The sequence below is a fragment of the Alosa pseudoharengus genome, unplaced genomic scaffold (genome assembly GCF_046254945.1).
Source record: "Alosa pseudoharengus isolate Yale_2024_CS ecotype anadromous, Long Island Sound unplaced genomic scaffold, YU_APseudo_1.1 YU_APseudo_1.1_scf_2, whole genome shotgun sequence".
In the NCBI taxonomy this organism is placed as follows: Eukaryota; Metazoa; Chordata; class Actinopteri; order Clupeiformes; family Clupeidae; genus Alosa; species Alosa pseudoharengus.
In genome coordinates, this window is record NW_027468663.1 from 45,414,610 (window position 1) to 45,428,957 (window position 14,348).

Below are 14,348 nucleotides of genomic sequence, written 5' to 3' on the forward strand. Positions count from 1 at the left end.
CTGTGTTTACTGAACCTCTGCAACAGTCCATGTTTACTGGTCATACCAAAAAACAATGTTTATTTTGTCCAATTGTATCTCACATTGTCACAAAATGCATTTGACTGTATTTCACATGCCAGAGAACACAGCTGCACTTGCACTGCAATATCACTGGGAACCAGGGTGGGGCGACATTTCAACACTATTGTTCAATAGATTTGTTTATTTGTCTCTCAGAGCTGAACGACTGAAATATAGAGCTGAAATTTTTTTTTTTTTTTTTTTTTTTTTGTTAAGGAAATCATAACATGCCTGCACTTAACACAACTAGATCTACCGCAGAGCGGTACAAAATATGACCGCCGCCCAGTCCAGCACATTTTTTCCACAAAAAGAAATCACGCTGAAAGGCCTATATGATTCTAACTGTCTCACTAAATTGCATTATCCACACTCAATTCTCACTGGTATCTGCTAGACAACAAGTACCAAAACATGATTAGTTCATAGATTTCACATGTAAAATTAATTTTATACAACCCCACCTCCATCTTGCCTGTTCATAATTCTGAGAAATTCTTGATTGTTTGTGTTATGTTTATGTTATGTGTGTGGATGTGTGTGTGTGTGTGTGGGTGTGTGTGTGTGTGCGTGCTTGTGTGTGTGCCTGCGTATGTGCCTGTGCATGCAAGCGTACATATGTCTACTGTGTGAGTATGTGTCATACGTATGATTACTGTGAATGTATGTGTGTGTGTGTGTATCTGTTTGTGCACATGTGTGCACATGAAATGGGTTAACATGACCTGGAGGCAAACATACGGAAAAAAATGGTCATCCTAGGCCCTACAGTTCTCAAGATATTCACAGAGAACTGTGTCTGCCCTACCCTCCTTTTGGGGGGTCCAGTCCAGCGGGGGTGGCTACAGATCAAAACGAAAAATCACGGTTCCATGTTATCCATGTGGGGGTACATGCCCACCGAGTTTTGTGTACCCCGGTCTTTCAGTGTCCCGGGAATCCTTGTTGGTGTACGTCACTAAATGTACACATAAATTATTTTATTGTAAGGCCCCCCATGAACGAAAGTACACAAAACTTGGCATGCATTCGGAGGGTGTCATAATGATCCTACACTTTTAATTTCGTGCAGTTTTGACCTTGTCAGCCAGAGATATTGTGATGAAAACACCTAATTTTTTGCTTTTTAATTTTTAACTAGTTGGCGCTATACATGAAATAAGTGGTAATGGGATGGGTTGACATGCCCCCTTAAGACCAACATACATAAAAAAAGGTGGACCTCCTAGGCCCTACGGTTCTCGAGATATTCACAGAAAACTGTCTCCGGCCACCTACAGGCCAGTTGGTGTATAGTAACATAAATTAATTTATTGTGTGGCCCCCCATGAACGTAATTCCACAAAATTTGGCGTGCATACAGAGGCTGTCATAATGATCCTACACTTCCAATTTCGTGCAGTTTTGACTATGTTAGGTCACAGATACCTTCAATTACAACACCTCATTTTACTTTTTTGTGTTTAACTAGGTGGCGCTATACATTAAATGAGTGGTTATGGAATGGGTTGACATGGCCCCTTGAGATCAACATACAAAAAAAAAAAGGTCCTCCTAAACCCTACGGTTTTCGAGATATTCACAGAAAACTGTGTCTGCCCTACCCTCCTTTCGGGGGGTCCAGTCCAGCGGGGGGGGCTACAGATCAAAACGAAAAACCATGGTTCCATGCTATCCATGTGGGGTTACATGCCCACCAAGTTTCGTGTACCCCGGTCTTTCAGTGTCCCGGGACTCATTGACGGAAATTTGGGCATGCGAAAAAGAAAAAAAAAAATACTAAACCTATATGATAAAATAAACCAGACTAAGAGTTGAAATAAATACTAATACTAATACTAGATGTACCGCATAGCGGTACAAAATATGACCGCCGCTCAGTCCTGTACATCCGTTCCGAGAAAATAAATCGCACTAATCAATTTGTCTCCATCTTCTACTACTCTATCCCCCACTCTTGAAACTTTTGTGTTGTTTGGCATGCGCGTGTGTGTGTGTGTGCGGAACAGAAAGTAGCCTACTGGCACTGTAAAGGTGAATAGATTTGTAGCACTAGCCAAAAAAGTTGTAGCATTGTTATAAAACCTTTAACATCTCTAAACAATAACAAGTAGGGCAGTTCATCACAGTTCATCCATTACAACTGGATTGATGAAAGGTCATGTACACCTTTAGGCTACATTGTATTTGGGAAAAGCAGAAGGTATCAGCGTAATGTTTTATTTTTATTTATGTATTTATTTATATATTTATTTATTAATAAACAAAACAATCTCTGTCAGTTCCATGCAGTTTTCAACAGCTATCAAGAAGAAAGGTCATGCCATGGATTTTTTGTGAATGTTTCTTCTTCTACATATGCAAGACTTTAGTTCATCTTTAGTATATATGATACTTTATTGTCAATTTACAAATTAAATACCAGTAGTCTGAAACGAAATGCAGTTTTACATCTAACCAGTGGTGCAAATAACTGACAGGGCCTTCATGAAATGTGTTGCTAGACTGTTCATACACATTTTAACGGGCCAAGTTAAAGAGCTGTTGTCCGTTATTGTTCGTGCAAATATAGGCTGATTCATATTCCCTTGCATTTTGTCAACTGTGAGGTCCATGGCCAGTCTGGCTTTCACCAGATCAAGTTCAATCTTTTAAGAAATCGAAAAAAGAAATCACTGGCAGATCAGGCTGGGTTCACCCAGCCTAGTCCATGGTAGGCGCCCGATATTGTTTCATTTTGCCATTGAGATATCCATGCTCTGGCTATTCTAAATGCAAAAATGCATAGAGGGAGTTATGACAAAACCGTGAAGTAGCCACTTCTAAATGGGACCCTACAGTAGCTGAAGGTCTGTGGCTAAAGCAGCCATAATGAAAGTGTTATCATTGTTTGGATACTTCACACACACGTGTTTTTTAATCGCACAGACTACTACTACCAAGCTGGAATCAAAGCACATCGATTCCCCTCTCACACCCTGCGCGCACGTCAAACAGATAAACAGGCGTCTCAGTCTCATGCATGTATAGCCATAGGCAAAACTGTATCGGACCGGTGTAACGTTGGTAAATCATCCATTGCACAGAATGATTTTTGTAGCATGTGCAACAAATAATATTACGATTATGTGTACAGCCCTGCCCTGGATACTTCTCTGAAAGTGCGCTCTAAAATATTTGGTTTAAATTGAGATTTGGTTTAAATTGAACAGGTGCGTTAATAAATCTACATTGCGGTTGACACAAATTTCTCTTTGACGAATTTATGTAGTCAATTATGTCGTCTCAGCCCTAGTTTACTTTACTTTGAGCCATGCTCTTCCTTACTTGAAACACCGTTGAAAATAGAGGATTGAAGTAGCTGGGTGTTTGGGAAAGTTAGCTCAGATGCTTTTTGAGACTTTTTGTGGTCTTAATGCAACACTTTACAAAGCACTGACAGGGCCACCAAGGGTTGTGAGCAAATCAACAGCAGAAAAACTTATTTAGCAAGCAGAAATATCCCAGCCCGGTGTTTACGCCATAGACAGGTTATATCTTTCAGGTATATTTTCCATTAGAAAACCATCGCGTTAGGGAACGTTGTGGCTAACTCACTTAGCTCCTGTTAGTAGCCTATATGGTCAGATAAGAAGGAGATGACAGTCGAAAGATACAATTACAGTGCTGTTATCAATTTGCTTGGTATAACCGCATTAACAGTTTTCTACAAATGCAATCAAATTGGCCTCCATCACTCAACCAATGCTAACGGTAACATTATTTTACCTAGGTCCTAGGCTATTGATATCATAAGATTACGTAGCCAACCTGCAGTAATAACCAAGCGGGTCCAATAAACATTCTCAGATTTATTTCGGCTTCAAGAAGAAATGGGAATTACATTTCATGTGAAAATCATCCTATCTTTATTAGACATTCTCTGCGGTAAACTAGTGTTGTCCTTGTAGGAAGCGTCCATTGTTTTTCCAACCCACTTTAGACAAACTTGTGTCTCGCTGCAATGATTCGCCATCTGGTGGACAAACTATGTAACGCCAATACTGGAAATCCAGCCTAAATGATGATGAATATTCGGTTTTCCTTTAATCCTACTGAATTTGTAGTTATGTATCGGCTTTTATAATTGCCGATACCCATAGTATGTGCGTGCCTGTGTGTGTGCGTGTGTATACCCCCCCAGGGGCGGAGCCAGACATTTGAAACATTGGGGGCTTAGCCCAGTGTCACACACAGGAAGGCTAGGGGGGTCCGGAGGCATGCCCCCCCCCCCCCCAAAAAAAAAATAACCCCTTAAATAATGACTTCTAGTGAATTCTGTGTAAACTAATGGACACATTGAGACTTTAAAAATGTGAGACTCAAGGTATATCTGACTGGCACTTTGGGTCTTTCAAGAGGGGTCTATAGGCATAGCCTATCTGACCAGCATGCACTTAGTTAATTAACCGTTTTTTATGAGTTATGGTTTGTATATTATAGGCTAGTATATGAAATAACCCTGATGGGATGTTTCCTTGTCTCAATACATTTTTACTTTGAACTCTAGCCAAAGTAGCCTTATGGTCAGGTTTGGCACAGCCCCACACATTGTGAACCCACTTATTATAATGTTCAGTGGAACACATGAAGCTAGTTTAATCCACGCCTTAAAATTCATTTTTCAAAATGGGGGTAAATTCCCCCCTTCAATGCTTCACATAGGGGGACTAATTCAGTTGGGGGGGGGGGGGGGTACATTTTACAAACTTAAATAGCATTTTCCTTATAGGCCTACAGGTGTCAATGAGAGAACACTTACAATTACATGATTTTGGTTTCGATTTTCTAATTGGAGTAAGTCTTTGTGACGACACGTTATGATACTTTTGATAATGTTTGATCGTTGTTTTGGTATGAAGCATCTTTTACGTAGGCTAATGAATGCACACTCTAGAAAGTGAAAGTAGCCTAACCTAGGCCTACTATGTCGGTAGCCTAGAAATCTAGACGCACCCTAGCGGCAGCAAATTAATTTGCTCAGCCTGTACGTCTAGTATCGAACCATAGGAATTTCTATTGGCTTAACACCGTGGATGTTCTCCAATCACAGCGCTCTATTTCGTTAGAGAGTCTTAAGGCGGGTTTAACAGGATAACGACAGTCCTGCGACGGTGAACAACAAGAAAGGTGGCTATGGCGAACGAAGAGCGGTTGTTTGAATCGGCGTTGGCGTCAACTTTGGAGGAGTTGGACTTGTGCTTTTCTTTGAAAGTAGATCAACACAATGCACTTAAGTCATTCCTTTCGAAGAAGGATGTATTTGCTGTTTTGCCGACCGGATACGGATATGGTCGTAGCTGGCCTATTGCATGCCTAGGCAGTTTGAAAGACAATTCTCTGCCCGCCCCTTGGATTAAGCGAGGTGAATGATTCGATGCCAGACTATACATGTCAATGATATAGGATGGCCCGCCAGGCTACACTTTGGGACTATCTCCAGTAGGCTTAGCCGAGATGTGATAAAGACAGCTGTTTTGTGTTAACTTTCAGTTTTTTCAGTTGTGCGATGTTCAGTTGTGCACGTAAAATATTTGACAATTAGCTCTGCTCAGATTCATTTTTGACAATAGCCTTTGTTATTAGGCTGAATTCCCCCCCCCCCCCCCCCCCCCCCAAGTGGGCCCCCCCGGAAACGACGGGGGTAATTCGAACACTGCAGGGCGGCCCTTTTCATGTCTGTGGTTTAATGTCTGAGGCTCATAATCCTCCCATGCCTCAGGGTAAAAACACTGGTTGTTTTCAAGTGCAATCAATAAATTAATTGTACATTTTTAAGAAACTTTTCCATTCTATTAGTTTTTTTTTACATAGGCCTAAATCAGTGATTATACATAGCAAAAGAGTGAGGGAACAGACATTTTTTAAATTAGGTTTAGGGAAAAATTCAACGCACATACACTATCTATGACTTCACAAAATCTCACTCCAGCCAAACACCCAAAGTTGGCAACCCTGACTGCTCCTCGAGCGCCGCTGTTGATGCAGGCAGCTCACTGAGCCGGGATTAGTGTGTGCTTCACCTCACTGTGTGTTCACTGTGTGCTGAGTGTGTTTCACTAATTCGCGGATTGAAATAAATGCAGAGACCAAATTTCCCTCACGGGATCAAGAGAGTATATATACTTATACTTACTTACTTTATTGACAAACAACCAAATGTCATAATCTGAGTGTGTGTACAGTTCAAATTCTAACCACCAGGGGACACTGAATCAAGTTCCAATGGGGGAGTTTAGGGCTGCTCTCCTGCTCAAATGCATCTCAACATGTGCCAGAACATGTCAATGAAAATCAGAGACAGAGGGACAGAGACTTTAGGCTGCATATCTGACACAGAAGAGCAGGACTAAATTGGATTGGTTTTGGATAGATTATAATCTTCAGCCATGATCCAGTGCATGAAGACATTGCTGATTTGTGTTGCCTATTTCTCTTGTAAGATGATGTTTTACATTGGAAAATAACTCAAATTATGATTCTATGAACATGAATTAAATCTTTGTCTTCACAGTGTGCTCTGTAAAGGCGGACTCCGTTACTCAACCTACAGATGAGACGGGTCTGGAGGGCAGCATGGTGACCCTCAGCTGTCAGTATGACACCAAAGCCTCAGCACTTAGCCAGTATCTCTTCTGGTACCAGCAGAAACCAAACGGATTCCCCAGATACATGCTACAGAAAAGTAATAATGGAGATAACTATGATGATCACTTCAGGGAAAGATTCAATGCTACACTCAAAACTGATGGAAAAACTGTTCATCTGATGATCCAGAATTTGCAGGTGTCTGACTCTGCTGTGTACTACTGTGCTCTGAGGCCCACAGTGACAGCTGCACTTACACCATTCATGCAAAAACTGTCTGACATCACCTCTCAACTCTATCCGTGCACAGCACTATTCAAATAGATTTCAAAAAATCTTAAAAACATGATGATTCATCAATAATTATTTAGATTAGAAAATGCATTCCTCTATATTATCAAAATTGCTTACAATAGGTATAATAAGATCGAGGCACAATTCAAATTGATTGCTGTGTTCAGTCCTGTGTCTTGGGTGGGATGAGCAGTCTGTGACAGATTGAAATGAGAAGAGTCCTCCTACATCTGCTTGCCATCACTGGCCCTCAGCTGTGGCAGTACTGCTTTTAACTGCTGGACAGCTACAGCTATGTCCTCTGTTGATAATATGTCAGATAAGCTCTAAACTAACATTTTTAATTTGAGTCATAATTGCTGAAAGAATTGATTATGAGAAGATGTGGAAATAAAAAGCTCATTTGAGGTCACTAGTCGCAGCAGTTACAGCAAACAAATGAACATAATGAGGAAAGGGGCTTCATCTGACCAATGGCTTGAAACACTGAGACACTTTTTAATTTGTAATTAGAAACCATGAAAACTGGCAAATGCACATAATTAGAGTCAGAATGTAATAATTTAGCATTTTATGCAAAGTAAAGCCTCCCAATTGTGTAGAATACATTTATGCATTTATGCCAATGTGTTAATGACAATAAAGAGCCGTCAGGCGACTGCAGACCCCAGTGCCTACAGTATGTCACTAAACTATTGAAGAGGAGGGGCCAACATGAGAAGACGTGATGTGAAGGATCCTGCTGAAGCAGAGGAGGAGGAGAGTCTGAGCTGAAGGAGCTCAAGCTGCTGCACTCTTTGTCTTGTTTGGAGCCTTGTTGAGTTCACTATGCTGCTCTACTCAGTGCTACTCCTCACGGTCAGAGCAGGTAAGATGTCTTGTTCATGATTTAGACATGCATACAGTTCACAGTAATTACTGTATATGTGAATGTATTATATGCATACCATTATGTACTTTTGTGATTTTTATTCCTGACTGCCATGGCTGTGCCCTGGAGTAAGGCCCTACACTCTTAAGTTGATAAAAGGAGACTGGCCCTGCAATTTGTATCTGTAAGTCCCTTGAGCTGAATAAAAAAATCTTTGTTTCCACTGACAGGACTCGCTAATGGAGATGAGATTACTCCAGACAGGACTGAGGTGTCTGATGTGGAGGGATCTGATTTAACCCTTTCATGCAGCTACTCCTCTTCAGTTTCAGTCTATTTACTGTGGTATCGACAGCATCCAAACTCAACTCCCCAGTATCTTCTAACCACTTACACTGTTGATACAAATGGCTTGATATCAAACGTAGACCCCCGTCTGTCTGCAAGAATGACTCAAGAGAAAGTCTATCTGAATCTCTCCTCTGCTGAACTCTCAGACTCTGCCCTCTACTACTGTGCCCTGCAGCCCACAGTGAATGACAAACACACATCCCCATACAAAAACCTATGACAGGAACAGACAGGCAGGCATACCTTATGAGTGCAGTTGTCATTTAAAACTGAGGGAGTCATAATCATATTATAAGACAAGAGCAGTGGGCTGAGGTTATACAATTATAAAAGATAATTAAAACATGTATTTTATTTACAAAACAATCCCTGTCATTCCCATGCAGTTTTCAACAGCTCAAGAAGAGAGGTCATGCCATGGATTTTTGTGAATGTTTCTTCTTCTACATTTGCAAGATTTCAGTCATCTTTAGTTCATATGATATTCAACTTTATTGTCAATGCACAAATTAAATACCAATAGTCTAAAACAAAATGCAGTTTTACATCTAATCAGTGGTACAAATAACTGACATGTCCAAAAGGGCCTTCATGAAATGAAATTCACATTTTAACGGGCCAAGTTGAGAGCTGCGTCCGTTATTGTTCGTGGGAAAAATACTGATTTCCACATTGCAACTACTGAATCCATGGTCAGGGACCACCAGCAATGTCCTCGGACCACTGGTTGAAAACATCTGGCTTACAGTATCAAGCGGACTTAAGCTGCCACCTCTTGGCAAAAAGTTGTAATACATTTCACCCAGCTGTGTGAATCACAGAAAGCGCGAATGAAGTGGCCACTTCTAAATTGGACACACTGTACAGTAGCTTAGCTGAAGGTCTGTGGCTAAAGCAGCCATAATGAAAGTGTTATCATTGTTTGGATACTTCACACACACACATGTTTTTTAATCGCATAGACTACAACTACCAAGCTGGAATCAAAGCACACCGATTTACCACCTCTCACACCCTAAACACGCACTTCAAACAAACAAACAAGCGTCTCAGTCTCACGCATGTATAGAAATAGGCAAAACTGTATCAGACGTAACGTTGGTAAATCATCCATCGCACAGAATGATTTGTAGCACGTGCAACAGGTAGGCCTACAGCCCTGCCCTAGATACATCTCTCAAAATGCGCTCTAAAACATTTTGTGGAGATGTAGATCATCACGGGTGGAGATGTAGATCATCACGGGTGCATTATTAAATCTACATTGTGACGAGTTGACACAAATGATTCACTTTGACGAATTTATGTTGTCTAGTCAATTACATCGTCTCAGCCCTAGTTACTTTACTTTGAGCCATGCTCTTTCTTAAAGGAGAATTCCGGTGTGATTTTGACCTAAAGTGTGTTGAAACATGATACCGAGTGTGAACGTATGTCTCATAGCTCACCTCGGCTTGTCCCCTGCACTCAGAAATCTGGCGCTAGTTAGCCAATGCTACCAACAGTTTTTCGTTGCGGTGCCTTGGGCATCGGCCTAGCCATGCAAATAAATCTGTTTAGTCATGATAAGTCGAGCGACGAGTACGAACGAACAGGTATGATAAGGGGTCAGATTCAGTGGAAATGCATGGATTCCAGTTGCTGCTACTGGAAGCAACTGAATCCATGCATTTCCACTGAATTATTTTTGGAATAATTCTCCCATTAATTCTCTTATTATGCACTTCCTCTGTAGGGTAGTTATGGTGGTTTCACATCTGAGACACTGGCTGTGTTAATATGATTCCTCTGGTAGTGGTATTATTTTCAGCTTTTGTGGGTATGTATCTATGTAAACATATTTTTTTTTCTATATTTAGCAATACATAATGAACAACATTTAATTATTTATATCTGTATAGGTATAACTGATGGGGACTCCATTACCCCAGAGAGTCCAGTATACTCTGCAATAGAGGGAGTGCAATAGAGTCCAGTATACTCTGCAATAGAGGGTTCAGGAACGTCAAAATACTGTTTATGTCTGAACCGAACCAATTGGGAAAAATTCTGATTCAAAGCCCTGCTAAATACAATTTCTTCATTTGCATGGGAAAGTTTACACTAGCATTTGTGAATTGAGTATCAAACTGTGCTCACAGACAATGGTTATTGAAGGTTTTCCTGAGGCCATACAGAAACAGGTCTGGTTTTAATGCAGTGCCATCTGAGGTCCAAAAGACCACGGCCATCCAATATTGTTTTTCAGCTCTGTCCCTTGTTTGCAAAGTATTTCCCCAAATATCTCGCAACTTCATGTTAAAAAGCATTATAATTATATTGTTCCATAATTTGTCCACACAGGTTTACACAGACTGATGAATACCCCTACATATACATCTGCACACAATTGGATAGATGTAATCAGTCAGAATATTTGCATTTTATGGAACGCCCCAACTTTTTCTGTGTTAGGGTTGTAAATAACCAAACTACCATGTGTTTTGAACACTTCAGTAAAACCTCACCCTTTATCATACTACACAACAAAGATGATATAGTTCACCTTTACAACATGAGATGTGAGACGAAAGATTATGTATTTTTGTACTTTGCACTCTAGTCATTTCTAATGGTTAGACAACAATAAAGGCAAATTGTTCTTCATTCAATTCCATTGCTACCATCTTGTTTAACAACTATGTGTATGCAGTTCCCATTGCAAATGAAAGGGGGCATCATTCTATAGCAAACCCAGAGGCATCTGAGGTTCTCATGACACAATACAGTACAGAAGTTTGGGCAGACAGAGGGAGACTTTACACTGAGCTGCACTGCTGGTTGGATTTCAGTTCAGTACAGTCAAGCCATGACCAACTGGATCAAAACATCTCTCATTTTAGCTGCCTGCTTCTGTGGTGAGATTCTTATAGACGGTATAATATGTATAGAAATATTAATATACTTTTGTTAAAATACATTTCTGTCTTCACAGTGTGCTCCGCAGAGGGGGACTCTGTTTCTCAACCTAAAGATGAGACGGGTCTGGAGGGCAGCATGGTGACACTCAGCTGTCAGTATGACACCACTGCAGCAGCAGGTCAACAGTATCTCTTCTGGTACCAGCAGAAACCAAACAGATTCCTAGATACATGCTGCGGAAAACTGCATTTGATGGCCACACTGACAAAAACTTTGAAGGAAGATTTAATACCACGCTTGACACAACAACAAAAACTTTTCCTCTAACCATCCATAATCTGCGAGTGTCTGACTCTGCTGTGTACTACTGTGCTCTGAGGCCCACAGTGACAGGACTCTATCAAATCATGACACAAAAACCTTTCCCCCAAACCAGTAGTACTGACAATGTCCATCTGTGAAAGAGATGGGAAATTAAGACATGTTCACCTTAAGTAGACAATTGGTCCAAACAAGCTTAAAACTGATATGTTTTTTTTAACCTCATCTGCTTTATTACTTGTTTCATCTATTCAGGTCAATAAAAACTTAATTGCAATTTATATTACTGAAAGTCTACTCACCTCATATATTTTACAGAAGATTTACTTCAAATATTAAGAACACTACAGTCATAAATGATCCGGTGCTCAACTTTTTGCAAATTCTTTTCTGGTTTGATGAGAGGGAGGAGCTAGAAAGATACGATTGTGATGTCTTCACAATGCCAACACTGTGAGGAGGATTTTTGGCCTTGGATCTGCAGACCTCGACAATGATCTTCTTTCTTGGCATATTACTTATGGGCCTTTCAGGTAAACAAAAAATGATGATGGTATCCATGATGACGAGTATGCTATTGATCATTCTGAAACATAACAAATATAAGAGATAGTCATAAGAGAATAGGCTGCATAAATATTACATATATGTGTTTCTGTACAGGTAATACCCATGGGAAAGAAATCACTCCAAACAGTGTTGAACTTATCAAGGTGGAGGGAGATGATTTAACCCTCTCCTGTAGCTACAGCTCTGGAAACTATCTACAGTGGTATCGGCAGTACCCAAGATCAGCACCTCAGTTTCTCTTGTTTATCACCAGTCCTGATACGCCAGGGACATCAGAGGAGGATACTCGATTGTCTGGGAGAATGAATGAGGAAAGAAATCAAATGTTCCTGGACATCTCATCTGCTACACGCACAGACTCTGCTCTCTACTACTGTGCCATGAGGCCCACAATGAAGGAAACAGGCACACTGTAGTACAAAAACTCACATGACATGACATGAGAGGACTCTCCTGCATCACACCTTAGCCTTCTCTCCTTTCAAAAGCTGTGCACAAAGTGGTAACCACAGAGATTAAAGACATTAATAAATGCATACTGTTCTTATTCCATACATTGTCTTGTTGTTGTCAGTTCTTTAATTCCTGTGTTTCTGAAGTAACCGAGCCTCTGCATGAGTCAGTGTCTACTTGTAAGTCATAGCAAAATGAGAAGCTCCCAATAGTATTTTCACTTTGTAACATTTTGGCGTTAGTCCTTCATTTTAAAACTTGGATGTGCATGCTTTATTTTTATTCTTACTTTACTGCAGATGCAGCAAAAAACTGCCCACCAAAAGTTAGGCCGTCATGTTCCTCTAATTGTCAAGAAACACTAATTAATCAACTAATTTATGCTTGATGCGCCCTGCGACATATCAGTTAAATAGAAAACATTGGTATCAGGCCTGTTCATAGTGTGCCCTGCGGTTTCAAAATATTAAATAAATTAAGGCATTTTTATTCATTTCTTAGACCTGGAACTTCAAAGAGTTCCAGTGTCACTGCAAAGGCATTTTTTATATATATAAAAAAAAAACCTTGGTTGGAACCATGGCTTATAAGGGGACCTATCTGATTGAGGACAGTGTGGTAGAGATGAGTTCAAGCCTGTATCAGGTTTATTAGCACACATGCAACATTTATGCAATAAACAATGTAGTATGATGTAGTGTGACAGCAAACAATTATAATAAAAATCATTTAAAACAAAATGCAAGAATGAGTTGTTAAGTGTCCCTGTAGAAACCAAAGAAAAGTCACACTTACAGCAACTGTGTATGTCTGACTTCATGCCTGTACCACAATTTGCAAAACACATTTTTATCAGTTCAGGGGAAAACAACTGTGCTGATGTATTCTTTAGGTCTGAGTCTGAAGCTATAATGTTAAGGTAAAATAACTATACCATATTGCTTTAAAACTCTTAATTCTTGGGTGGAATGACCAGTATGTTTAAGAACAGCCTTACTGACTAAATACTGTTTGGCTCCCAAGCCATGGCTGTGCGGTATTTTATTGCTGTAGGCTATGAGAGTTTTTTTTTTACTGAGAGTAACACTTCCTGTGGCTTGTTTCGCTTCCAGTGAGCAGAAAACCTCTTAGATGCACAAAGCAGCACATCTGAAAGAGAGAGAGAGAGAGAGAGAGAGAGAGAATTTCTGACTTGTTCCATCATATGGAGAAAACACTTCTTCTGATCCTCTTTATGTCTACAGGTAAGTTGTCAAGTAAACTTAAAGAAATAATAATAATAATTACTGTAAGAAACATATTTATTTTTTTCTGTATTATTGCATCATTACATGTTTGGTCTAATTATTTGATATTATCCATTTTGCACACGGCATTTTCTATTTCAGACATAATGGCTGACAGAATTGATCCTGAGAAAGAGTTGGTCTCTCACCATGAAGGGGATTCGGTGAAAATGAAATGCACATTTGGAGCCAGCAGCAATTACATTAGGCTTTACTGGTACAGAAAGCATCCAAATGAAGCTCCTCAGTATTTACTGTGGAAAGGGGCTCGATCTGAGCCAGGTGAACATAAATCTGACCAACGGTTTGATGTTACTACGGAGCACTCATCTACTGAACTCATTATTAATGGCATGACTTTGGCAGACACAGCTCTCTACTACTGTGCCCTGAGGGTTGTCACCCAGTGATACAAAGTCAGCAAGAAGCTGAACAAAAACGTATTTGTTCATTATGTCTTTCATGCCAACAGACATCAAAGACATTCAAGACATTTCCTGCCAATGCTCTGATGTCAATCAAAACCTGAACGCTGAGTGTGGTCACACCTGTTTACCAGAAATAAACGCTATTGAACCATACTGTAATGCATGCCTTGTACAAGAAATAAA

The 14,348-nt window shown here is 40.2% G+C and overlaps 1 long non-coding RNA gene and 1 gene segment (V, D, J or C); both read left to right on the forward strand.

Moving 5' to 3' along the window:
• The first annotated feature begins 8,826 nt into the window (after positions 1-8,826).
• Positions 8,827-11,711, forward strand: LOC143134647 (uncharacterized). Its single transcript, XR_012988702.1, has 2 exons — positions 8,827-11,103; positions 11,181-11,711. It is a non-coding gene; the product is annotated as an uncharacterized LOC143134647 (long non-coding RNA).
• Positions 11,712-11,990: 279 nt separating this feature from the next.
• LOC143133542 (T cell receptor alpha variable 36/delta variable 7-like) lies at positions 11,991-12,414 on the forward strand. The segment is given in 2 exon segments: positions 11,991-11,997; positions 12,092-12,414. Coding segments are annotated over 2 exon segments (330 nt in total).
• Positions 12,415-14,348: the final 1,934 nt, after the last annotated feature.